Source organism: Phyllostomus hastatus, unplaced genomic scaffold (assembly GCF_019186645.2).
Source record: "Phyllostomus hastatus isolate PE091 unplaced genomic scaffold, TTU_PhHast_1.1 phas_scaffold_216, whole genome shotgun sequence".
Classification (NCBI taxonomy): Eukaryota; Metazoa; Chordata; class Mammalia; order Chiroptera; family Phyllostomidae; genus Phyllostomus; species Phyllostomus hastatus.
In genome coordinates, this window is record NW_025334018.1 from 15319123 (window position 1) to 15343584 (window position 24462).

General features: G+C 42.9%; 1 protein-coding gene across 1 annotated transcript; it reads right to left on the minus strand.

Annotated features, from left to right (window-relative positions):
- Nucleotides 1-1327: 1327 nt before the first annotated feature.
- Nucleotides 1328-23026, minus strand: CD53 (CD53 molecule). Its single transcript, XM_045817341.1, has 8 exons — nt 22898-23026; nt 12025-12104; nt 10955-11143; nt 9677-9751; nt 9009-9104; nt 3774-3854; nt 2941-3024; nt 1328-2154 (listed from the first exon to the last, which is right to left on the minus strand). Exons 2-8 carry the CDS (start codon nt 12085-12087, stop codon nt 2083-2085), a joined length of 660 nt encoding a protein of 219 aa, XP_045673297.1. The 5' UTR covers nt 12088-12104; nt 22898-23026; the 3' UTR covers nt 1328-2082.
- Between the last annotated feature and the right edge of the window lie 1436 nt (nt 23027-24462).

Consider the following 24462-nt stretch of genomic DNA (forward strand, 5'->3'; position numbering starts at 1 on the left):
GTCAAAAATAAAATGAGGATAATGGATGCATTTTTGTAGATAAATCTGTAGAACTTCATGACTCTCTCGGTGTTGGAAGTGAAAGGCAGGCTAGAGTTAAGGAAAAAGCCCAGGTTTCTGGCCAGGGCAGCTGGGAGGGTGGCATTATCACTCACTTATATGTGGAACAATGAAGAGGAGTAGATTTGGAAGATACATTTCATTTTGTACATGTTGCATGTGAGACACTTTTGACACTTGTGATACTCATGAGAATGTCTCCTATGCAAACTTCTTTGCCTCAGGAAAGTGCAAAAGATGAGGTTGGTTCCCCTATAAACTACTACTAAAATGACCAATTCCCCTTAAAGAGAAGTAGGAAGATCCTACACAACATTTCAGGATAGAAACCAATTCTTTCATCTCTTTCCTTTTCGTCCTTGCCTTTGGTTCTGGATGAGATATGTTCTCAGCGTTTGCTTTACAAAATGTGATTATCACATAGATAATTTAATTCAGTTTATAGACAATTCAATTCAGCTTCTCCTGATCCAACAAACATTGTATGGCTGCCAACTCTAGGATAGCCCCAGTGATTTCCACCCCAGAGTATGCACACCTTTACTCACTCCCTGATTATCTCCTCCCTGAGGGTGGGTTGAACTTTTCAACTTACTTGTAAGGAGTAGAATATGGCAGAAGTGTGGTGATGGCACTTCTGTTTTTTTAATTTTTAATTTTTTTATTGTTGTTCGAGTACCCACCAGTAAATGAGTGGATAAAAACGCAATGGAACATTTACACACTGGAATACTATGCAGCAGAAAGAAAGAAAGAACTCCTACCCTTTGCAACAGTGTGAATGGAACTGGAGAACATTATGCTAAGTGATGGCACTTCTGAATTAGGTTGTGAAAGGACTACGGCTTGTTTTGGGTGCTGCATTTCACATTCTCTCTTGAATGTCTTGCTATGCGGAAAGCCTGCTGTCATGTCATACAGCAGCCCTGTGGAAACACGCATGCAGCAAAGAACTGTTGTCTCCCAAGAGCCATGTGGCAGAGCTTGAAAGCGAACCCCCTTCTGAGTGAGCCTTGAAATGACTGTAGCCACAGCTGACATGTTGACTGTCATCAAAAGAGAGATCGCAGACCAGGATCAGCCAGCTAAGCTTCTCCCAGATCCATGGCCCACAGAGACTGTGAGATAATGTCTGTTGTTCTCAGCCACTAACTTTTGGGGCAATTTGTTATCAGCCATAGACAACTAACATTCCTGCCTTGCTGGCAAGGCGATCCATCTAAGTCATGAAATGTGTGTTTGAGATATCGCAATGGGAACATAGTGATAGAGATCATACGCTGTTTTATTTATTAAAGAGCTAAAATAGTACATTTACAAAAGTCTTATGTGATAAAGAAATAACATCATGACGCTTCTGAATGTGAGTATCGACTGAACCAGGAGAGATAGTGCTCCTGCTGAGTTCCTCCACAGTTATGAAAGTCAGAGGCTAAGAGATTGTCTGAAGTCAGGATATGAATAATTGGATAGTTTCCCCTGGAAAGACAGAATAAATGAATAAGAGATTGAAATGAAACCTCACTGTTTGGAGAAGGAGTACTCCATCATTTCTGTAGCCAAGACCCTCAGTCAAAAGGAAATAGGGTTATGACAATGATCTAGTAGGTCAGGCTCCAGAGGTCCCTTTAGCTTGTCTCTTGCTTGATTCGGAGACAAGAGACTTGTTTGCCAACGGGAAGATGCAAAAATTTAAGCCCCAGACCCATCCTTTGATTGTGAGCTATTAGTGCCACAGGTTCTCTTGGTCTCTCGTGTCTGAAAAATGTTCAGGTATTAGTGTCACCACTTTGAGCGACACGGCTGCCACCATCAGTGGGTGAATGATATCTTGCTTCCTGAGATGGGAAGTGCCTGGCCAACACCGTCTTCTCTGGTTGTGTGAGACAGGGACCAAAACAGGGAAGAGTTGAGAGGGGGGACAAAGATGTCAATCTGGAAGGTGATCATCAGGCTTTCATGCTATAGGTGGTTTTGGTTTCCAGAGATGAGACACGTGTTTTCAGCAAAGGCAGTAACAGGTCACAGCCCAAGGGCCTGGCTTGTTTTATCAATCTGGCAGTTCAGAGTCAGTGCAAAGGACATCCCCAACACCTGAGGAAAAAATAGGGAAAATATGAGATCTTCATAGGAGTGGTCATCCCTCTCACAACCTCTGTGATCAGCCCCAAAGTAAAAGAAAGTATTTATCACACTGAAATCACCCTTCCTGCCATCACATTCAATTCCTTCTCAGATGTGTCTTTTTTAGCTTTCAAATGGCAGTGGGGAGACAAGTGGGAGTGATGATGGCAAGACAGTGGAGTATAAAGTATTGATACATCTCCTTAAGAAATCCTTGAGAAGGCTTCAGAAGCCCTGCTGCTGGTACAGGCACATTCTGTACAAGTCAACACTTCAGGCAGTGATTCATCTCTGCCCATGCTCCAGGCCTCCTTGGTTTCCAAGCAGACAAATTTTTTTTTCTGAGCTCCTCGATTAAGTATTAGGTAATCTATGCTATATCCCAAACACTTGGGTATAAAAATATTAGCAATATCACATTATGAAAAAGAACACAAAACTACCCACAGTTGATTCCTGATACGTCAAACTAAGCAGAGAAACAAGGAACTTGATTATAATTTTCATCACCAATTCCTGCTTAGCATACAAAGCCATTTTTCCCAGTGGAATTTTTTTGTACATCACAAGCTTTTCTCTTAAGGATAAAGTGACCAGCATTATATTCTCTATGCCTTCAACTGGTAATGACATTGTTTACTACTTGACTGGGGAGCTCACATTATTGAGCACGTATTATGTAACTGGTACTCTTCTAAAACCCCATATGACTTAAATCATTTAACCCTTAAACTAGTCCCACAGTTAAGCTCTTACCTGGATCACACATACGCAGATAGTGACGATGCCGATATACAGGAAGTTGGACTGGAACCACACTGTTGCTTTCTTATAGCAACCCTAGAACAAATTATATGTACAAATGATACACCTATATTATCAACTTTATTGAGAGGCTTATTGGGGAAGGTAGTTTGTATTAAGCTCCAGGGCAGTTGCTGGTTGGTAGGTGTCCTATTCTTTCTTCAGACACCTACAAAATTTCAGAGATTTCCAAACAACTGCAAGAGTGGGTAACATGGGGTAACAGGACCTTAAGGAGTTAGCCAAGTTGGAAGATGCCTTTGACTCTTCTCTGGGCCTGGTCTGGAAGTCCACATTATGTGGGCAGGTTGTTTCCCCAGTTCCACCAACTCTCTCTCCCCCAAATCCTTGCTCCTTCACTTAGCATTTATTTCACTAAAGGGCCAGATCCTGCCAACTCCAAGGAAGGAGGACAGAGAAACAGGTTGCAGGAGACACTTTTCAACCTCAACCTTACAGATTTCACTTTCAACCACAAAGACCTGCTTCTTGTTCAAGAAAAATCTAGACATAACCCTTTGCCACTATCACATAATCTTTCCCCCTCAAATGTAATAGTTTAAGGGCAGCAATGGTCTTAATGATATCTCTAGTCTAAATGACCTTGTTGTTTGTGCTTTTTTCTCCTGATTTGTCTAGTTACCCAGGTTGTCTCCCTGGTCTATATTTTGTTCAAGGTTCCCTGTTTCTGGCTGGGAGGATGGGTCCTATATGACTGGAGTGTCTATGGTCATTAAACATCCAATTACAGAGGCCAATAACAGAAAAGTTGCAAAAAAAATTACCTCAACTTGTGGACCTGTAGGGCAAGAAGGTGGCGGGCCATTTGGCCAATTTTTCGTGCCATTTATACCACAACAGTCCAGCTGAAAGCCAAAAAAAATGTGGTTATTAGAAATTCAACAGAATGAAAACTATGCATCTTAGGAAAGATGGGCCCCTCACATTACTGTATAGCAGAAAACCCAGAATTGGGCTGACAACTATAGCTCCTGAGAACAAAGTGCTTTCAAACCTGTTATACTGTTTCACTCACAAAGACTCCCTAAAGTAGACTGGGTATGTTTAGTTTATTCCCACTTTACAGATCAAAAGAATTTGACCTGAATTTCTTCTGATCTGTAAAGAGGACTTTATCATGGAGGGATCAGGCTGACCACACCTAGACCCACTACCCAGTCTTAAGATCACAGCAGGGAGGGCAATCAGATATCTATCTGCCTGCTTGCATGATGTAGGAGGAAATATCAGCAATTTCCTATTGTATCTTATCACAAATGGAACCTGCATCAAGCTTCCAGATTCACAAGTATGGAGATAAAGACTCTCTGAGAGTAAAATGCCTAGAGGAAGCAACCACCCAGACCCAGAATGTGGGGAATTCTATAGAACATTCAACCTAATGTCTTTCACAAGTACATAGCATGAACAAAGATGGATACTATTATAAATTTTAAAACATGTAGAGAGACATAACATATAACTATAACAAGTGGACCCTGTTTGGATATTGATTTGTAGAAACCAATTAAAACAAATTTTAAAGCAATTTTTTAACTGATCATACTACTATTTTTATTGATGTTCGAATACAATTGTTTTAAAGTAATTTAATTGTAGACCATTTATTTGTGATATTAAGAAATTATTTAAAAATTTTAGATTTTACATGAAATCTAAACAACATTCTTCTAAAGAACACATGGTCAAAAAAGAAATTTCAGGAGAAATTTAAAAATATTTTGAGTAAATGAAAATGAAAATACAAATTAAAAAATTTGTGGGATCCAGCAAAAGCAGTGCTAGAAAGAAATTTATCACACCAAATGAAAATATTAGAAAAGAAGAAACACCTAAAATCAATCATCTAAGTCCACTTTAGGAAACTAGAAAAAGAAGAGCAAATTAAATCTAAAGTAGAAGAAAAGAAATAACAAGAATTACAGCAGAAATCCACGATATTAAAAACAAGAGATCAATAAAGTAAACAAAACCAAAAGGTGGTTCTTTGAAAAAAAATCAGTAAATTGATCAGCTTCTTGCTAGGCCAAATAAGAAAAAAAGAGAAGACACAAATGACTACATCAGAATGAAAGAGAGGACAACACAACTGATCAAATTAAAAGGATGATAAAGAAATACAATGAACAACTCTATGCTCAAAAATTTGATAACCTAGATGAAATGGGCCAATTCCTTGTAAAACACAATCTGCCAAACTCATACAAGAAGAAATAGAGTATTTAAATAGGGTTACATCTATTAAAGAAATAGAATCAATAATATATAACCTTCCAAACCAGAAAGAACCCGGCCCAGACAGATTCTCTGACAAATTTTACCAAACATTTTATGAAAAAATTATACCAATTGTGTGCAATCTCTTTCAGAGGATAAAAGCAGAGAAAATACTTCTTTACTCATTTAATGAGGCCATCTTTACCCCAATACCAAAATCAGACAAAGACATTACAAGAAAATAAATCTAAAGACCAATGTCTCTTGTATATATAGATGTAAAAACTCAACAAAATATTAATAAATTGAATTTTTAAAAAGTTTGAAAGGCTGGTTCAACATTTAAAAATAAATAACCTCTACAGATCATCTGTACAACATTGTACCTATAGTCAAAAAGAATGAATTGTTAAAAAAATGTTAAGGTAGATCTCATGTTAAGTGTTCTCATCACAATAAAATTGAACCAAGACTGGTTCAACATTGGAAAATCAATTAATGTAATCTGTTGCATCAAAAGACTAAAACAGAAAAATCACACAATTATATCAATAGATGCAGAAAAAGCACTTGACAAAACCCAACACCCATTCATAATTCAAGAAAAAAAACCTTTACAGTTGTAATGGAAGGGAATTTGCTTAAAAGAACAATCTACAAAAAGCCAACAGTTAGCATCATTTTTAATGGTGAAAACTTGAAGCTTTGCATTAAGATCAGGTACAAGGCACTTCTTTTAAACACCACCCTGAAGTCCTTGTTAATGAAACAAGGCAAGAAAAAGGAAAGTATACATATCGGAAGGAAAACATAAAACTGGTTTTGTTCACAGGTGATATGATCATCTATGAATAAAATTCAAAAGAATCAACATAAAACTCCTGGAACTAATAAGAAATTGTAGCAAGGTTATAGGATACATGGTTAATATGTAAAATTCAATTGCTTTCCTGTATACCAACAATGAATAAGTAGAATTTGACCTTAAAAACACAATAGATTGGTACCCCCCACTGAAATAAAATGCTTAGGTGTGAATCTAACAAAATATGCACAAGATCTATATGAAGAAAACTACAGCACTCTGATAAACAAAATAAAAAAAAAAAACCTAAGTAAATGGAGAGATATCCCATGTTCATGGATAGGAAGATGTCAATATTTTGAAGATGTCAGTTCTTCACATCTTGATCTATAGATTCAATGCAATCCCAATCAAAATCCCAGTAAGTTTTGTATAGATGTTGACCAACTGATTCTAAAGTTTATATAGAGAGACACAAGACCTAGGAGAACCAACACATTATTAAAGGAAAAGAACAAAGCTGGAGAACTAATGTTACCCAACCTAAAATCTACTCTAAAGCTACAGGTATTGTGACAGTATGGTATGGGCAAAGGAATAGACAAACAGATCAATGGAGCAGAACAGAGAGCCCGGAAATATACACACATATATATAGTGAACCAATCTTTGACAAAGGAGCAAAGGCAATACAATGGAAAAAGATAGTATCATCAACAAATGGTGCCAGAACAACCAGACAATCACAAGTTAAAAAGAAGAAGAAGAATCTAAACAGGGACCTTACATACCTCTCAGAAATTAATTCAAGATGAATTGTAGACCTAAATGTACAAAAAACTATAAAACTCCTAGAAGATAATATAGGAGAAGACCTAGATGACTTGGTTATGGAGATACATTTTTAGAAACAACACCAAAGACACGATTCATGAAAGAGATAAATGACAAGTTGAACTTCATTAAAATTAAAAACTTCTGATCTGCAAAAGCCAGTATCAAGAGAATCAGAAAACAAGCCACCAACTGGGAGAAAGTGAAAAATGACTATTACACACACACAAAAAAACCCTCTGGAAACTCAACAGTAAGAACACAAACTGATTATACAGTGAGCCAGAGACCTTAACAGACACCCCACCAAAATCACCCACAGATGGCACATAAGTATATGAAAAGATTTTCAATATCTTTGTCACCTGGGATTTGCAAATTAAAACAATGCAATATCACTACTCTCCTATGAGAATGGTCAAAATCTGGAACCCTGACATAAGTGCTAGTGAGGATGTGAAGCAAGAGGAACTTTAACACATTGTTGATAAGAATGCAAAATGGTACAGACACTTTGGGAGACTTCTATAAACTAAACATATTCTTACCATGTGATCCAGCAATCATGCTCCTTGGTGTTTATCCAACGGAGTTGAAAACTTACACCCACACAAAAAAAATTGCTCATGATTGTTTATAGCGGCTTTACTCATACTTGCCAAAACTTGGAAGCAACACACAGGTGAATGGATAAATAAGCTGTGGTATATCTAGACAATGGAATAGTATTCAGAGCTAAAAGGAAATAAACTATCAAGCCATGGGCAGACATGGAGGAACCTTGAATGTATATTATTACCAAGTGAAAGAAGCCAGTTTAAAAAGGCTACATACTATATGATTCCAACTATATGACATTCTGAATAAGGCAAAACTATGGAGATAGTGAAAAGTTCACTGGTTGACAAGGATGGGAATAAACAGGCAGAGCACAGAGGATTCTTAGGGCAATGAAACTATTTTGTATAATTTATAATGATGGATACATGTCATACATTTGTCCAAACCCATAGAATATACAACGCTGAGAGAGAACTCTAATATAAACTATAGACTTTGGGTGATAATTATGTGTAAATGTAGCTTGATCCTTGGTAAAAAAAAGGAATTGTTCTGATGAATGATATTGATAAGGGGGAGACTGCATGTGTGTGGGGGCAGGGGGTGTATGGGAAGTCTCCGTACCTCTCTCTGTTCTGTTATAAACCTAAAACTGCTCTAAAATATTGTCTCCTTAAAAAAAGAGGTTATTATATTTAGTGGGCAAGATGACATAACATCTAGTATTTACTTTATTACATGCTAGCAAAAAAAAAAAAACTGACACGGGATTAGCTGACACATTGGCAAAATATTAACTGTTGAAGCTGAGTGATAAGTACCTAGGGATCCACTTTGCTATTAGTCTATTTATTTTTAGATAGGTAAAAAGTCTTCCAAACTGAATTGGAAAACTCTATAGTAAAAAGTCTTCCAAACTGAATTGGAAAATAAAGAATCAGGGATTCCGAGGGGTTGGGTGACTGTCCCAAGGCCACCCAGTCCTGGTCTGGCTCTACTTCCTGTGCTGTGTCTTCTCCATACTGAAAGGCACAGCAGGGCCCCAGGTGGCTCCATATGGCACAGCAGTGTTGTGTGTGGCATGGACTCTGCCAGTGCCAGGCTGGTCCCCTGATCTTGCTTTATCCCCAAACACACGAGACAGGGATGCAGAGTCATGTATATGTCTGTGGGTGGGGAGGAGGCATGAGGTATGGGGGTCTGGGGAGCTAGGTAGCAAACAGGGTTTGGGCTACTCAGGAATTCAAGAGATTCCTTGTATTCCATAGTTTCTGTTTTCAGAAAAATTTTGGAAAACACACAAACTATTCTAGGTGACATGTTTAGGTCTTCCTTAGTAGGGCTTCAACAATGAGCCTATCTAATTTGGTGAAGGATGACAGGGAACATAGGCAACATGGTGCCAATCACACCAGTTCCTGTCTCTCTTGTTTGTGATAGCTGGGTGTATTCTGGACCTGGGGGCCGGTGACTTTAGACTCTGAAACTTTCAGGAAAGGAAGTCCCTTTGAGCTGCCAGGGACAGAGGTTGGAAAATTAAGTGAGGGTTGAGCTGGGGAGAATCTCTCCCACCTGTACTCACATATTTCTGGATGAAGTCCCATGCCTGCCTGGTGCTGTTGTCCGTGTGATATCGCTGGATGCTGTCGCTCAGACCCTCAGTCACAGAGCGATCCAGCTGCACAGGGCGCAGGCCAGCAGAGGAGACATCGGAGAAAGCAGGTGAGTTCAAGGAACAAGGAATTTCTAATATAGATGAGTGGTCCCATTTGCTCCTCCCTTCCAAATGGTTTCATCAGAGCTAAGGAAGGGAAGGAGGGACATTCTGGACATTTTCCTTTAGAGGTAGAAGTGCTAAGGGTGAGATGACATCATGGGAAGAAGCCCACGGTGGTCTCTTGGGCTTCCAGAACTCTGGTTTCACAAAGGAGAAAAAGGGACAGTCGAAGCCTGGGCTCCTTCAGGTACCAGGACAGATACATTCTGTATTGCCAGATACATGGAGAAAAGTAAATAGGAAAAAAGTAAAATAAACTTGCTTTTACTGTTCTTCCCACTTATTCTTCAAAGAATCACAGAAATGCAACATCCTTCATAAAGGTTTACCTCCCTAATTGTGATTCATCTCTTCCCTCTATCCTTCTACTTCGCTTCTACCTCTAATTGTGAGACCTGTTTTATGCCCCATTGTCCATGGCCTGCTCCCCATTCTCCACAGTAGGACAATGAGTTGTGTCCTGTATAACTTACGTTCTGTTCATACACGAAGAGCAGGATGGCCAAGGTCACCTCAGCAAGGAGGATGATCAGCAGCAGGACAAAGAACTGGGGGCAAAGCAGAGACATGCTCACAGCAGGGGTCCCAGGCCCTCCCCCATTCCCGCTGCATCCTGGGAGCATCCAGTTACATCTCTGCCCAAGTGCAGCAGGTGCTCGCTGCTGCCTGCTTGGGCCTCCGGGAGCCTTCTCTTGTCTGATGAGGAATAAGTATTCTTTTCCTGCAGCTGGACCCCAAGGCTCTAGAGGGTAGACCAGCTGTCTTCTAACTTTGGGTTTTTTCTCCCCACGTGTCTACTGGACTCCATGTGTATCATGTATATGCAATTCCATTTGTTGGATCAAGGAAATGATTTGGCCATCAGCCTACCAAAACAATTGCGCAAAAGACAAGTGCCTTTCGAGTTTGGGGCCTGGTCCTTTCTGCACGAGCACGGTAAGTTGGGCAGATGGGGAGAATATGCATTAGAACCTCAAGTGATGGTTCTAGTTCATATTTATCTCCACCTTTAGATGCCTAGTCCCTGTATGTTAATCACACACAACAGAAAACACATTCTCACTTATTCCCTCTCCTTTGCCTTTTTGCCCTAATGTGAATTAAAACCTTTTCCTCACGCCTGCCATCCTCCACCTTCTGCCATTAGTCTGGGAGCTATCTGAGAAGAGGGACTTTCTCATTCTATCTCAGCTCTCAGACTGAGTTGACCCATAAGGGGAAGAACATTAACCAAATGACTTAAGGAAGAACCAAGGCCATTAGTGACCTATACCAAGCTCTCTGCTGGGCCAACTAGAGAAACGAGGGGCTCTTCCTTCATAGAGCTTAGAGGCACAACCTGAGCTTCCAGGTGCTCCTCAGGACAGGTAGCAGAGCGGGACAACCGAAAAGCTCTGGCTTCCCTCACTTTAGACCTCTGGCTGCAGCCTAGACCCTCGCCCAAATCCGGTCAGTCACACAGTGTTGTATCTCGTGCAGATATGAGACAGGGAAGCAACCCCTGCCACTTTAGGAGGGACACAGCACTCAGAAGACTCTAGAGACTAGATTTTCCATTAGTTAGTGACTCTGGGATTCTGAAAATGTCGATTAATGTGAGGGGGATTTAGGCAGATGCCAGTCCTACGTTCCTCTGATTTCCCTGTGCCCACAGGTGAGCTGCCGAAACACATCTTGCCTGGGCCTTCAGCCTTTATGCCCCGCCCCTCCCCCAGGCCCTCCAGAGGGCACCACGTCTGCGAGAAACTCACCGACATAAGCAGGCACTTGTTCTCCTTGATGGAGCCCATGCAGCCCAGGAAAGCAACCACCATGATAATGGAGCCCACGATGATAAGCACATTGCCCAGCGTGAGGGAGGGCACATTATGGAAGAGTACCCCAAATTTGTTGTGGACCAGGAAGTATATCCCAAAGCTCAGAATGCAGCAGCCACAGAACTGAAGGGAAGAACCACACAACATTGCAATGTAAAGCGTGGTCCTTCAACCTCTCGTATTCTCGCTTCCTTGAGGTCAGAATCACTTTTCCCCATTGGTTATCTCAGGACTCTGCTGGACACCCTCTCTACCCAGCCTTCCCCACACTCCTAGAAAAGGGGTGACCCCAGCGTCCTCCCGTCATGTCCCTCATGCCTCATCCCACCCATATCAGATACGAGGGGAAGCCCCCGCCCGTGAGGAGCATCCTATTTCCATGCTTCAGATCCCTACTCCTTGACCTCAGCTGCTTCCACGTGGCCTTGCCTTTGGAAACCACAACTGCAGATGAGGGCAGGGGCGTGCCCTGTTTCAGAAGTTCATCTTGCTGGGCAGGAAACTGGAGGAGCCAACTTCTAAGAACATTTGCATAGAAACATGAGTACCAACTCATCCTATATCTGAAATTCAATTGCTAGATTAGGTACGGTAAAACGTCCCTAGAAAATGTGGCTTGTCTTTCAACCAGCTACTCTCCCGAGACATCCAGGGGGCACATAAAAGCTAGGAAGAGAGAGGTGCCCAACAAACAGAGTTTCAAGTCTCAGGTTTCTTACCCATAGATGTCAGCTGTGAGCCGTAATTGCCTACAGTTCCCATAGAGTGAGAAGCAGTATCCCCATAAATAATTGCCCTGGTACCTTTCAATTTTGCAAGGTTATACTGTGGCAGGATGTGAAAAGGGGAGGCAAACATTATTCCCTTCTTCTTAGGCTGGGAAGACTGCCCGCAATGCAAGCATGCATGAATTCACTTCATACAATGCTCTTCAGTGAAAGGAGAAAAGTAGAGCTAACCTGGGGGAAGGTGAGCTCAGTCACATTCAGAAGAGACTTACTTACCCAAAAGAGCAAGTTGAAGAAAAACAGGACATACTTCAGCAATTTCAAAGTACTCATGCCCATTCTGGGGTATTCTTGCGCTAAAAAGTAGAAGGAAATAGAGGATATGTGACCTGGTTCTGCAAGGTGGTTCAGAGGGCGCACATGTTCAGGGTTCAGGGATCTCTAGCATTACCTTGGCTTTGAGCTGTGACTCTTCTCCGGGAAGTTTCCCCAAACTCCCTGTACTCATAGTCTCTGAACTGAGGTACCAGTGGGCTCATCTAGGATGCCAGCCAAAGATGCTTAACATTGAATTAAGCACTCCAGCAGTAAGCACTAGAGCCCTTCTTGGGGGAGGGGGAGTCACAGTGACGCACCCCAAGCCAGTGCTCAGGGACTGGGGCCTGGCACCTACTCTGGAAGGCAGCCACAGGGGCAGGGGCAGGCTGGTCCATCAGTTGTGGACATGGCCAGTGCCTTGACCTTAAAGTGCCCTGAGACGCACCGACAACCTACATGTGGTCTACAAACCTCTCCCCATAGAAGTGCAGGGACATACTTATGCCTCAGGTCTTCTTTCACTGAACACACATTTACAGAGTTTTTTGTGCTCAGTGCTAGGGGAGGGGCAGCCATGACTGAGCTGCCTCTAGAAGAAGGCACCAGTCTTACAGCAGAGCGAACATGGCCGACAACTTGCCAATGGAGAAAGGAAAGGAGAGGGCATTGAGAACTTGAATTTTTAAAAAATGGATTCTGTTCTTGATGAGGAAGAACACCAGGATCCAAAGTCTGGTCCTCAGTTCTAGAGATCCAGATACACAATTTTTAATTTCTCTCAGAGGTACGGGGGTTCACAGAGTGACTCATATTTTAAAACTACACATGAGACTGATATGTAAAACAGAAAATCAGTTAGTTGGGTTTCTTTCCCCGTCAGAGCTATGCCTTTTCTGGTGCGCAGGTTGCTTGTACAATCCATGGTGGGCTCTTTGTGGCATTAAGCATCCACAACTCAGCCTCGAGGCGTGGCTTGTTGGGCCATGGCTGAGTCTGAGCAGCCTCCTCCGTTCCATGACCAACTGCTCTCCTCCATCGAGCCGGCCAAATACTCACATCTGTTTCCTCCTGTTTTCCTTTCCCTTTACTTTGTCCTTCTTTTTCTTTCCTTCTTGCCTTGACCCTCAAAATTATTCTTAATCCCTCATCATTACTTTAACCAAGCTAAAATACAGTTAAGTAGATTACTGGTGTATTTGGATACATAGTTGCCCCCCCTTACCCTCAGGGGTTGTGTTCTAAGAACCCCAGTGGATGCCTGAAACCCCAGATAATACCGAGCCCTATCTATGCTGTGTTTTTTCTATATACATATGTCTATGGTGAAGTTTAACTTAAAATTGGGCACAGTAAGAGACTAACAACAATAACATACTAAAATAGAACAATGACAACAATATACTGTAATAAAAGTACTGTTAAAATGGCCTCTCTCTCTCTGAAAATACCTCCATTGTACTGTCTGCACCCTTTTCCTTCCTGCGAGGCTATGAGATGACACAGTGCACATGTGAGAAAACGTAGAGAGGCGGATGACGTAGGTCTTGTGACGCAGTGTTACAGTCACTTAAACACAAGCACTATGATGCTGTGGCAGCTGATCTACTAACAGACTAAGGGGCAGGTAGCATATACAGTGTGAATACCCTGGGCAAAGGGATAAGTCACATCTCAGGCAAGAGTTCATCACCACGAGAATGGCATGCATTTTATTTTATTTTTTGAACTACTTTTTAAAAAGATTTTATTTATTTATTTTTAGAGAGAGGGGACGGGAAGGAGAGAGCGAGAGAAACATCAATGTGTGATTGCCTCTCGTGTGCCCCCTACTGGTGACCTGGCCTGCAATCCAGGTGTGTGCCCTCACTGGAAATCCAACCAGCGACCCTTTGGTTCACAGTCTGGCTCTCAATCTACTGAGCCACACCAGCCAGGGCAATGGCGCACATTTTGAAACTTATGAACTGTTTATTTCTAGAATTTTCCATTTCATATTTGCAGGCTGTGGTTGACCATGAGAAGCTAAAACCAGGGAAAGTCTCTTACCTAAAACAACCAAAAAATGTACAAAGTATACAATGATGGCTTGCAAGTCACAGAACATCAGACAGCTCTCAAAACTCAATGACAAGAAAGCAAACAATTCCCATTTAAAAATAGGCAAAAGATCTGAACAGATGCTTCACCAAAGAAGATACACAGGTAGCAAGTAAGTAAGCAAAAAAAATACTTTACTTCAGTAGTCATCAAGGAAATGTCGATTAAAACCACAATGAGTCGCCATTGCCCACCTCTTAGCATGACTAAAATGAAAGAAAGACTGACCACACCAAGTGTTGACGAGAATGTGCAAGTCTCCTACACTCTTGGGGAGAGTGGAGAAGGGTTTATCCACTTTGCAAAACAGTTTGCCAGGTTTGTAAAAAAGTGAAACGTAACACTTGTGCCATGATCTAGCCATCGTACTCCAAGGCATGTACCCAATAAAAGTAAAAATATATATGTCTATACAGGACTTGTAAAGAAATGTTTACAGCAGCTTTATTTGTAATGGCCAAGACCTGGAAGGAACCCAAACGTCCATCAACAGGTGAGTGGATAAATAAACAGTGATATAACTATATAATGGTACACTACTTGGGAATAAAAAAGTGAACTGTTGACACATGCTACAGCGTAGATGAGTCTCAAAATTCATTATGATGAGTGAAAGAAACTAGACAAAACATACATACTCTATGATCCAATTACATAACATTTTAGAAAGTGAAAACTAACACCTTTAGCAGTGGAAAGCTGACGAATCACTGCTTCGGGGTGGGCATGAAGAAGAGTGGGGAGGCGCCGTTAGGCGGGGAGGGAGGGAGGGCAGGAGAATGGGGTCACAAAAGACCACAAATATCCTTTGGGGAACGATGACTGTTTGTTCCCTTGACTGTAGGGCTGTTTTAGGCATGCGCACCTGTGTCAAAAGGCCCTTCCTGATTTGCACCTGTCCATCTCTCCAAACTCATGACAGCAGTCCCTGTCTTACACCTTGAGATCTAACGTGCAACATTACATACTTATCATTGTGCCTCCTCCCTTACCTTGCTCGTGAGCTTTCCTGGAATTTTCTGCTTTCTCTCCCTCTGACCCCTTAATTTGGTTAGCTATGTAACCATCCCAAAACTCAGGTCAAGCATGGTCACTTTTCCAGGAAGCCTTCTCTGATTTCACCTGATCTTCATGACTGTAACACTGTGCCTCTGCATCTTTGCACTGAGCTCTTTGCTGTGTAATTACCTCTCCCATCACTGGAATGTGAGCTCTGAGGGTAGAAGCTAGTTTATTTACCTTTGAACCCTCAAAGCCTAACACAGTACCTGATTACTCTAAAAAAAAAAGAAGAAGAAGAAGAAGGAGATTGTTGAGTGAACAAATGACTGGAATTTTGCTCATTGACTCTAAATAATCTGGTATGCGGAGAGACTATGACATTGCAGAGCCAGGAGCCTCTAGCTTGAGGTCTGTTCTGCGAAGACACTAACCTTCTGGACACGGGCAAAGAACTAATGCAGAAGGAACAGGGCCATGTGCCTCCTGGGGTCACCTCCTTCCCAACAGCCTGGGGTCCTGGGACAACTGCTTCAGGTCCTCATAACCTCCTTGTCCACAGAGTCCCAACTAAGAAGGTGCCCACAAACCTGGGAATATCCCCACTGATTCTTTCCTTCACAGACAGAAAGGAGAACCTCTTCCTTCTCCTTCCCTGATTTTCCACTTACTCAGACTCACTCCAAATTGAAGGAGAAAAGCTGCCCATTTGGTGAAGATTATCACTACTATTACCACATGCGATGATGGCCCCAGTTTTCATGTAAATCCAGAGAGAATGCCCGCCTTTTCCCCTCTTCCCTTCCTTCACTGTGACTGGTCAGTTATGGAGCTCCTACAGCTTTGCCCCTGCCAACCCCTTCCACGGCTCCTGGAACCTCCGACACTCTCCACAGTCAAAGCTGGCACGCCCAGTCCCATGACTCATGGCTCTGTAAAGAAATCCCCTGACATCAGCTTCCAGGAAAAATCTGTGCTCGAAATGCAGTCAGCTGTGGCCACCTCCCACAGCTCAACGTGGAGGCCACAGATGAAGTTGCTCTTTAGTTTCCTCCAAACAAAGAGCTTGGGCAGGTGTCTTGTGGATTTCTAGTTCAATCCCTCGCTTTTCTTTGACCAATACGTGCAGCTGCATCTAATCTAGTCTTGAATTTAATCCAGTTTAGCTCTGGCTAAGGTTGGACAGAAGCTTCAAGAAACTTTCAGTCGCTGATCTCCAGCCTTATCTGATGTGAACTTAGAGACCAGTCTGGACTCAAAGTGAGACAGCAGGTTGTTTATACAGACTGTTATATTTATGAGATGTTAATACAAACAAACAAACAATAGGGAGTTAGAAGAATCTGTGTTCAAACAATTTTGGAAGTACGTGGGGTAACATAAAAATAACCCATAAAACAATACACAGTGTTTTAAATGAATGACTTCTGAGGAAGTCATTACATGTGGGTCTCTAAGAGAAGGTCTCCTTATATAGTTATACAAACCTATTCCTGTAGTGAAGATTACCGCTCGGGAACATGCTGTTCCATGGAACACAGTCTGATAAGCACAAGTGATGGAATGAATCAGATCTAGGTTGAACTCCAGCAGTGCTACATACCAGAAGCCTTGGTTAGTTGCGTAACCTCTCTAACTTGCGCGGTTTCCTTATCTTTAAAATAGCGATATCCATGTGTAGCTCGAAGGGTGTGCTGAGGGTTAAATGGGGTAGTATTTCCTGAATGGCTCAGCATCAGAGTGCTTAGTTCGGTCAACAGTGACTACAAGATCAAGTTCAGGGCTTCCTTACCTCTTCATGTCTAAGGGTGACACAGTTTCCTGCTAGATTTTCAGGAATAAAATATGTCGGGGGCATATTTTATAATCCTTCGCTTGTTTCATTTTTTGTGAACTCCTTTTGAAAAAGTTTTGTGTGTCCTTTACATAAAAATTCACACAATTAAGGAAGAAGAAGAAGAAAGCATAAAATCTGAAACCCCACCTCCCAGCGATAACCATGGGTATGTTGGGTGAATATCTTTCCAGACAGTTCTCTACATACATTTCTCTTGATATACAGATCTATTTGCCAATGTATATAGAGACCATGGTATTCAGCCATGTAATCACCGGCTTCCTGTCCCTTCCTACACAGAGCCTATGGAGGTCTTTGGTTTGTTAGGGAAGGATAGCGGGGGCTTGATTAAGAAAAGCTTTTTCCTAAATAGGAAAAACATCTGTTGTTCATGAGAGCCCCCAAATTAAGGCCCTCCCATCAGAATAAGTTTAGATAGATGATAGAGTTCACTGAGCCCAGAAAAATGCTGAGTTCTTCATAAACATATCTTATTTATAACCCTCACATCAACTGCGCAGCTTAGCTGTCAATAGCCCCACTTTGCAAACAGGAAACCCAAGGTTCGGACTGGCACAAAATCAAGCAGCCAATGACCAGCAAAGGCAGGGCACAGGCCAAGGTGGTTCAGCCCTAAAGCCCACGCTCCCTCTACTGCCCCGCCTTCTGGTTTTGTGCCTCCTGCTTCCCGATTCAGCTTACTCACCATGAAGTGCTGAGCCCCCAGGAGGAGCCCCTGTGAGCAGGGGCTGAGGGGTTGGGGAGGGCAGGGGTTATGCATGTGTGTCTCTTCCAGGGGGTACTAAGCATTTGTAGGAGGAGAGGTGATGCTAAAATGTGACAAAACCATGAACTTGTATGTGTTTTCTCTCCTCTCTCTATCGCTTGTCAATGGAATGAGACCATCAGCTTATGCCTCCCTGACATTGTGGCCTGGTGGAATTTTCTCCCTTCAGTACTCTTCTCAGGGGAGGGGTTTTGGTGATTCATAGAAGAAAGAATGAAAGAAGAAGCAAAGAGAAGAGAAAAAATGAACATAGACAAATCCAGATGACTTTGGAGGTTCATTTCCTAACATTTGGAAGCTTAGCGAGACAAGAGCTCAGCAGAAAATTATCAGTGCCCCTAGAGACTGAGCTGAAACTGGGATCTTCAGACAAGGCCAGTCTGCTGTTACAGAGCCAGTAGACTTTACAACAAGGCCACTCTAAATCAGGAACGGTTACTGCTGCTACACAGTCAGTTGACCAGAGGTTCTCTTTCCTCACCCTAAAAATACAGAGAACTTTGTGGTAGAAGGTTCCTGTCTGCGAGGCCTGTCTATGGTGTGCACAGGCTGTGCCTGGTGTGGGCAAGGCTCTCCCTGGGATAAGAAAAGCCACCCTGGTGGTATTTCCATAAAAAGTTTGACTAACCAGAATCCAGACATGAAGGAGCATCAGACAAACCCAAATAGATGAACATTCTAGAAGATAAGGTGCTTGTACTCTGCAAGGATATCAATGTCATGAAATACCAAGAAAGACTCAGGAACTATTGCAGATAAAAGGAAACGAAAGAGACGCGGCAGTCAAAAACAACACGTGACCAGCCATGTCCTTTTTCTATAGAGAATATTAAAGGGGCAGTTGGTGGGCTCTGAATAAAATCTGTAGACGGTTAATAGTACCATATCAGTGTGTTGGTTTCTTGGTTTTGATCCCTGTAAAGCGGATGTGTGAGAGAATGTTTTTGTTTGTGGAAAAAACACACCCAGAGACTTAGAGGGAAGGAGACAGCCCACCAGGAAAGCCCACCAGGACAGCCAGGGAAAGGTGAAGGAAGTGTGGTGAAATGTGAATATTTGGGAAATCTGGGTCAAGGGAGTTCGGAAATTCTTGGTACTATTTTTACAATTTTTCTGTAACTATGAACTTTTGTCAAAATAAAAAGTTTAAGAATTGAATATGAATAAAGGATCTAAGGGATTCTGACCTCAAAATCATGACAACCTAAGTCTCTGGTAGTATAAAGGACTGAGATTCTATCAGAGAACCTTTTAGAAGAACAAACTGTGGGATGATGATGATGATGATGATTAATAATCCTACCGAGGACTACTGAGGACAAGCTTATTGTTTTCATTTTTGAGAGAGACAGAAGGGAAGGGAGAAAGAGAGGGACAGAGAAACACTAATGTGAGAGAGAAACATCCACTGGTTGCCCTACCAGAGGCCAAACTTGCAACCCAGGCAGGTGCCCTGACTGGGAATCGAACACATGACCCTTTGGTCTACTGTATGATGCCCAACCAATGGAGCCACACAGTCCAGGGCACCATGGAACAATTCTTTTTTTTAATATTTTATTTATTTATTTTTAGAGAGGGAAGGGAGGGAGAAAGAGAGAGAGAGAGAAACATCAATGTGCAGTTGCTGGGGGTCATGGCCTGCAACCCAGGCATGTGCCCTGACTGGGAATCGAACCTGCGATGCTTTGGTTCACAGCCTGCGCTCAATCCACTGAGCTACGCCAGTCAGGGTGGGACAATTCTTTAATGCCTCTATTTACTCCTGATATAGAATGAATGTTAAGCCATGAGCCCACATTTACTTGAACAACTTTCAAAAGATGCAAGTTGTCAAAATCCTTTCTCCCCATTATTCCTCAAGTAGTTGAGAGGGGGAATATCAAACCAAAGTTTGACAAATTAAATATATATTAAATATATGATATTAAACACATTAAATAAATGGATTTCAGATCAGTTGGGTTTGTAACTGAATTATATTTTTATTTGGCTTAGGTTAAGATGCACAGGAAATTTCTTTATGTGAACAAGGAACATGGTCTAGTGATGCTCTTTAATAGGAAGTCCATAAGAAGAGGGAGTATAGTGTAATGTGAAGGAAAGGGCATTCCACAGAAAATTAGGAAATATTCTAAATAGTTAAGCAATTTTATGACTTTGGACACGTCACCTTAACTGAAAAGTCAACTGGAATATTATAATAGCTAATATGTATTGGGCTCTCGCTATGAGTTGCATTATTTGAACGGAAACAATCTCCAAGTTCTCTTTAAAGAGCAACTCTAACCCTTGGAATACAACACTCTTATTTTAAATGATTCTAGAAACGTATCCCGGTGGCATCTTTTCTTTACCACAATTCTTGGCCAATGCATATGATATATTAATGCTACTGCTTGGTTAGGAAGTCCGTGGTGTGCTTGAGAAATGGGGAAGGAAGAGTGGCCTCGCCTCTGTGTCTTGACACAGGGACGCGTGGCCTCTGCTCTGAGTGCCCACCCTATGACTTTAGAAACACATCATCTCCCTCTTTCCCACAGTCCACCCACGCTGACCACCCAAGCTCTGGCCACCATCCTCTGTTCCTGTGACCCAGCAGCCGCCCCAGAGTCCCACTCTGCACATAGCTGACTAGTTTCCACAGGTGACTTTGCTTCAGCGCTCTGCACCTGCAGTGGCAGCTTGGTCCTGGAGCTCCCTGAGAGCAAGTGCCCAGTGTCTAGGCCCAGAGTGGTCTGCCTACATCCAATGCTCACATGGTATGGGAAGTACTGTGGACTGACTAATATAGGAACATAAACCAAACCACTGTAACAGAATCAACACAGCATTTCCTGAAGCTGCAGCATTCTCACAGAAGCCGAGAGAGAGGGAGAAAGGGAGAGAAGTCGTAACCTTGCACAAAGCCCTATCCTTCACTCTACTAGAGCCCACAATCTAGGTCGAGGAGGAAAATAGGTGCCTCTTCACCCTCATTTCAGTTCACATCCCCTCAGTTCTGCCCTGTGGATGTCTCAGGTGTGGCCCCCTCCAAGGCCAGGCTAAGGAACCACCAGCTTAGTGAGCTTGCTTTCCACCTTCAGGAGCTGGGACTCTAGAACCAAGTAAGAAAGGGAGTTTCACTTCCTGTGGTCCTGCAACCATGGCTGGTTCTATTTGAGTCTTGCTTGCTCTCCTTTCTAACGCACCTGGGGGCTCACACGTCTCTGAGTTTGCGTACACTGTCTTCTGTCTGGAATGCCATTACCCCAGTCTCCACAGCAAACTCATACTTCTTTGAAAATGAGCTCAAGCAGTTACCTCCTCTCCCAGGGAGCCTTTGGCACACTCCTGAATGCCCACGTTTGGTGCACACTCTCCCACTTATTGTAGAAGACATTGTGTTGTGTTTGTGTGTTGTATTTGTGTCTGTCCTCCACGCTAGGCTCTATGCATGCCCTGAATTGGATGACCACATCCGTTATCCTCGGCCCCCAGCACTGAGCACAATGCACAGCCACTGGGAGGAAGTCTGGAGCCTTCTGAGCAGTAACAGGTCAAACTGAGGACACAGAAACTTAAGACCATAGAGTCTGATCTTCCCAGGTGGCAACTCTCATCATTTGTCAAAGCTGAGTCCCTTAGGTGGTGGTAGTTGTGAAGAGATGGGCTTTGAATCATTCCTTGTCAGGGGTAGAAAGGTCCCCTCATTTAAAGGCTAGATATTCTTAACCGCCCACACAGGAAACACCACAGGAAATCAAGTTTTAGCTCAGCCTCTGCTCCAATTCAACCACAATTTCAAAACAGTGCATATTCTGGTGGAAATTGAGAAAGCGAAACTTCTTCATTAGCCAGCAGCTAAGATTCTGCTTTTGCTCAACGTTTTTCTGAAGCACTTGCATACATGTCTCACATCACTTAGCTCATGGGAGTTCCTGAAGGGCGGGACGGTTTGCTGGCCAAATAGCTTCCTATCTTGCCACCCAGCCCCCTCCCCACCAGCATCTTCCACAGCACAATGTCTGGCCCCAGAAGGTGCTTAACTCCTGATTATTAAATGACTTTATTTATTTTTAAGGCTTGTTTTTATTGTTAAATTCAAGGTTCAATAGGCCCTGAGGAGCTTTGGGGACCTGGATCCCTTGGCTGAATTCCCATCCCCCACTGTTACATAGTTGGTTGTGGTCCTAGGGAACTTTCCTGTCCCCTCCAGGAGAAATTCTCACAGGTCCTGGAAGGAGAAGGGTCTGATCTAGAGTTCCCATCGTGACCCGACCCCCAGCCAGTATGACAGTCATAGAAAGCCAGGACCAAAGCTTGGTTGTGACTTTCTGTGTCCTTGAGACCTGATCTTTAGTTACAGGGCATAAGTTAGGAACCCTTTCCATATTATATTTCATTGGCTGGTGCAAGTCATATTTATTCATATTCATGGTTTGTACACCAAGAATAAGCTTATTTGGTGGAACTCTGAGGATCCCAATGCCCTCCCTGCCATCTGAGAACAACTGATCTAAGTAGCCCTTAGAAATGTCTACCTTTCAGCACGTGAAACACAGGTACTGAGCACATCCTGTGCTCTTGGCTGGGCTGGGTGTCGTGATTTGTAGCAATCCTTTTCTTTAGTGGCTCTAAAGGAAGTCACTAACTTTTTAAATTTTCTCGCATACAGAAGACCTGCTCTCCCAGGTGACTTTCTGAATGGCCCTGGCCATTTAGAACTGGTTCTCTCCTCACCTGAAAATCATAAGACCTGTCTTTGAAAGACCAGAGCATAAACAAAAACCTCCTCAACTCCATCTCTCACAGAAGGCTCCAGGCATCAGAAATGAGCACACTCAGAAATACAAGTTCAGAGGCAGTTTAAGCATAGGAATGCCCTGACCCAAAGTGGTATCAGATAGTGAGAACCCGGTTCATTAAAAGTCTTCCTGGCCAGATTGCCTCCTGAGGGTTACTAGGATTGTGCTGACCTTTTACCCTCTTGCACAATATTTGTGAAACAGAAGCAGGCGACTTTAGGGTGACTAGAGAAGTGTGTGGAGACTCCTGAGTAGATAACTTCTCCCACGTTGTATGGTTCAGGTCTCCACTCTCAACCCAGGTTAAAATGTCACCAATCTTACCTTTTGCAGGTGCTTTTCCTCAGTCCTTTAGGCAGAATTGGTGCTTATCCTAGAAGGTGGCTGCGGCAAGGTTGGCAACAAGGATGTCTGAGACTGTGTGTGTAAAGGGAGAAGTGAGGGGGAATAAATGTCATCACGCTGTGACGACAGGAAGTCCATAGGAGGAGGAGAAGGAGGAAGCGAAGCTGGGCCCGCCCTCTTCACACTCGGAGATACAATTCTTCCCCTGTGGCTTTTTAGAAGCTTGCTCCCACGACCCACCCAAATATACCTACATTGGATTCTATGAAACACAGGAAAACTCAAAGAGCAGGTGGGTTCAGGCACTGATCTGTAAGCACCGTGGACTCTTGGATGATCTGGGCATGATTTCTTTGCCCAGAAAAGGACAGAGCTTCTTGATTCAGGCGGCACCTCAGAATTGCCTGTGGATCTGTTCAAAGATGAGTTGGTCTGCCTCATCACCCCAACTTGCTATTCAGGTAGACTGAGACTGGTGTACAATCTCAGAATCAGTATTTTTAAAAGTTTTCTAGGACTGAGACTTAGGAATGTCTGTTAAGCTACTCCACCCCCTGCCCACCCTCCCTCTGGCTGCCTTCCAGAAGATCTCTAGTCTCCCGTTTGATTGGGCCACCATCCCCAGCCTTCTGCATCTTGGAAGTTGGGCTGTCCTTATGCCAGGGTATTGTTGGAGGTAAACCCTAAGGCCCAAGTCAAAGGATCCTGGTAGACATGATTGGGTTAATGGAGGAAACCCCAGATTTAGAGCCCAAAGATCTGGGTTGCAGCCCCAGCCTTATCTCTGTTAGCTGTGCAGTTCCAAGCAGGTCCCCCCTCAAAGCTTCCGTTTCTTAAGAGTAATGTAAAAGATAACAAAAAGGGAACCACTTTAAAATGGAGCCGGAGCTGCCATCCCAGAGGAACTGCCTAGCTGGTCTTACTCCTTAAACCTTTGGAATGTTAAAACTGGGCAATATAATCTTTGGACTGGGCCTGAAGCAACATTGCATTCCAAATATCTGTCTGCTGTGACAACCAGGAGGACAGCATGACCACCCACTGAAACTGAAAAGCATTCCCTAGAAATTGCATCACGGTGTTGGCTTATCTGCAGCTATGGAAAGTCCTTCCTTCTTTCATGTGAAAGCTCCCCTTGCCTTTCTCATAAATGCCCCTTGCCTTCACCTCCTAATCAGAACACTGTCTGGATTTCTGCCTGTATCAGTGCTTTACGAGTAGCTGTTCTTTCAGATCTCACATAAACTCTTACTGCCTCTCACTTTGGCCTTTTATTTTTAGGTTAACAGTCACATCTAATTATAATCCTATTAAACAGTTACTGTTATAGCCCCCTTTGCAGATGAAAAAAACAGAGGCTCATAGAAGTTAGCTGATTTGTCCGAGATTATACAACTAAGAAATGACAGAGCCAGAATGCAAATTCAAGGTCAAAGACAATGCTGTTCTAGAACCACTATGATGAGTCGATTTTGAAAAGTATGGCACCAGCTTTCATTCTGCTGTATCAACTGGAATTTTCTTAGACTGAGTCAAGGGACTAG

Coding starts and splice junctions, on each gene's coding strand:
- CD53 (XM_045817341.1), bottom strand. CDS start 12,087: ATGGGCATGAGTACTTTGAAATTGCTGAAGTATGTCCTGTTTTTCTTC. Junction 9,752..10,954: donor ACAAGTGCCTGCTTATGTCG/GTGAGTTTCTCG, acceptor CTTTGCCCCCAG/TTCTTTGTCCTGCTGCTGAT. Junction 3,855..9,008: donor GGGACTTCATCCAGAAATAT/GTGAGTACAGGT, acceptor TTTGGCTTTCAG/CTGGACTGTTGTGGTATAAA.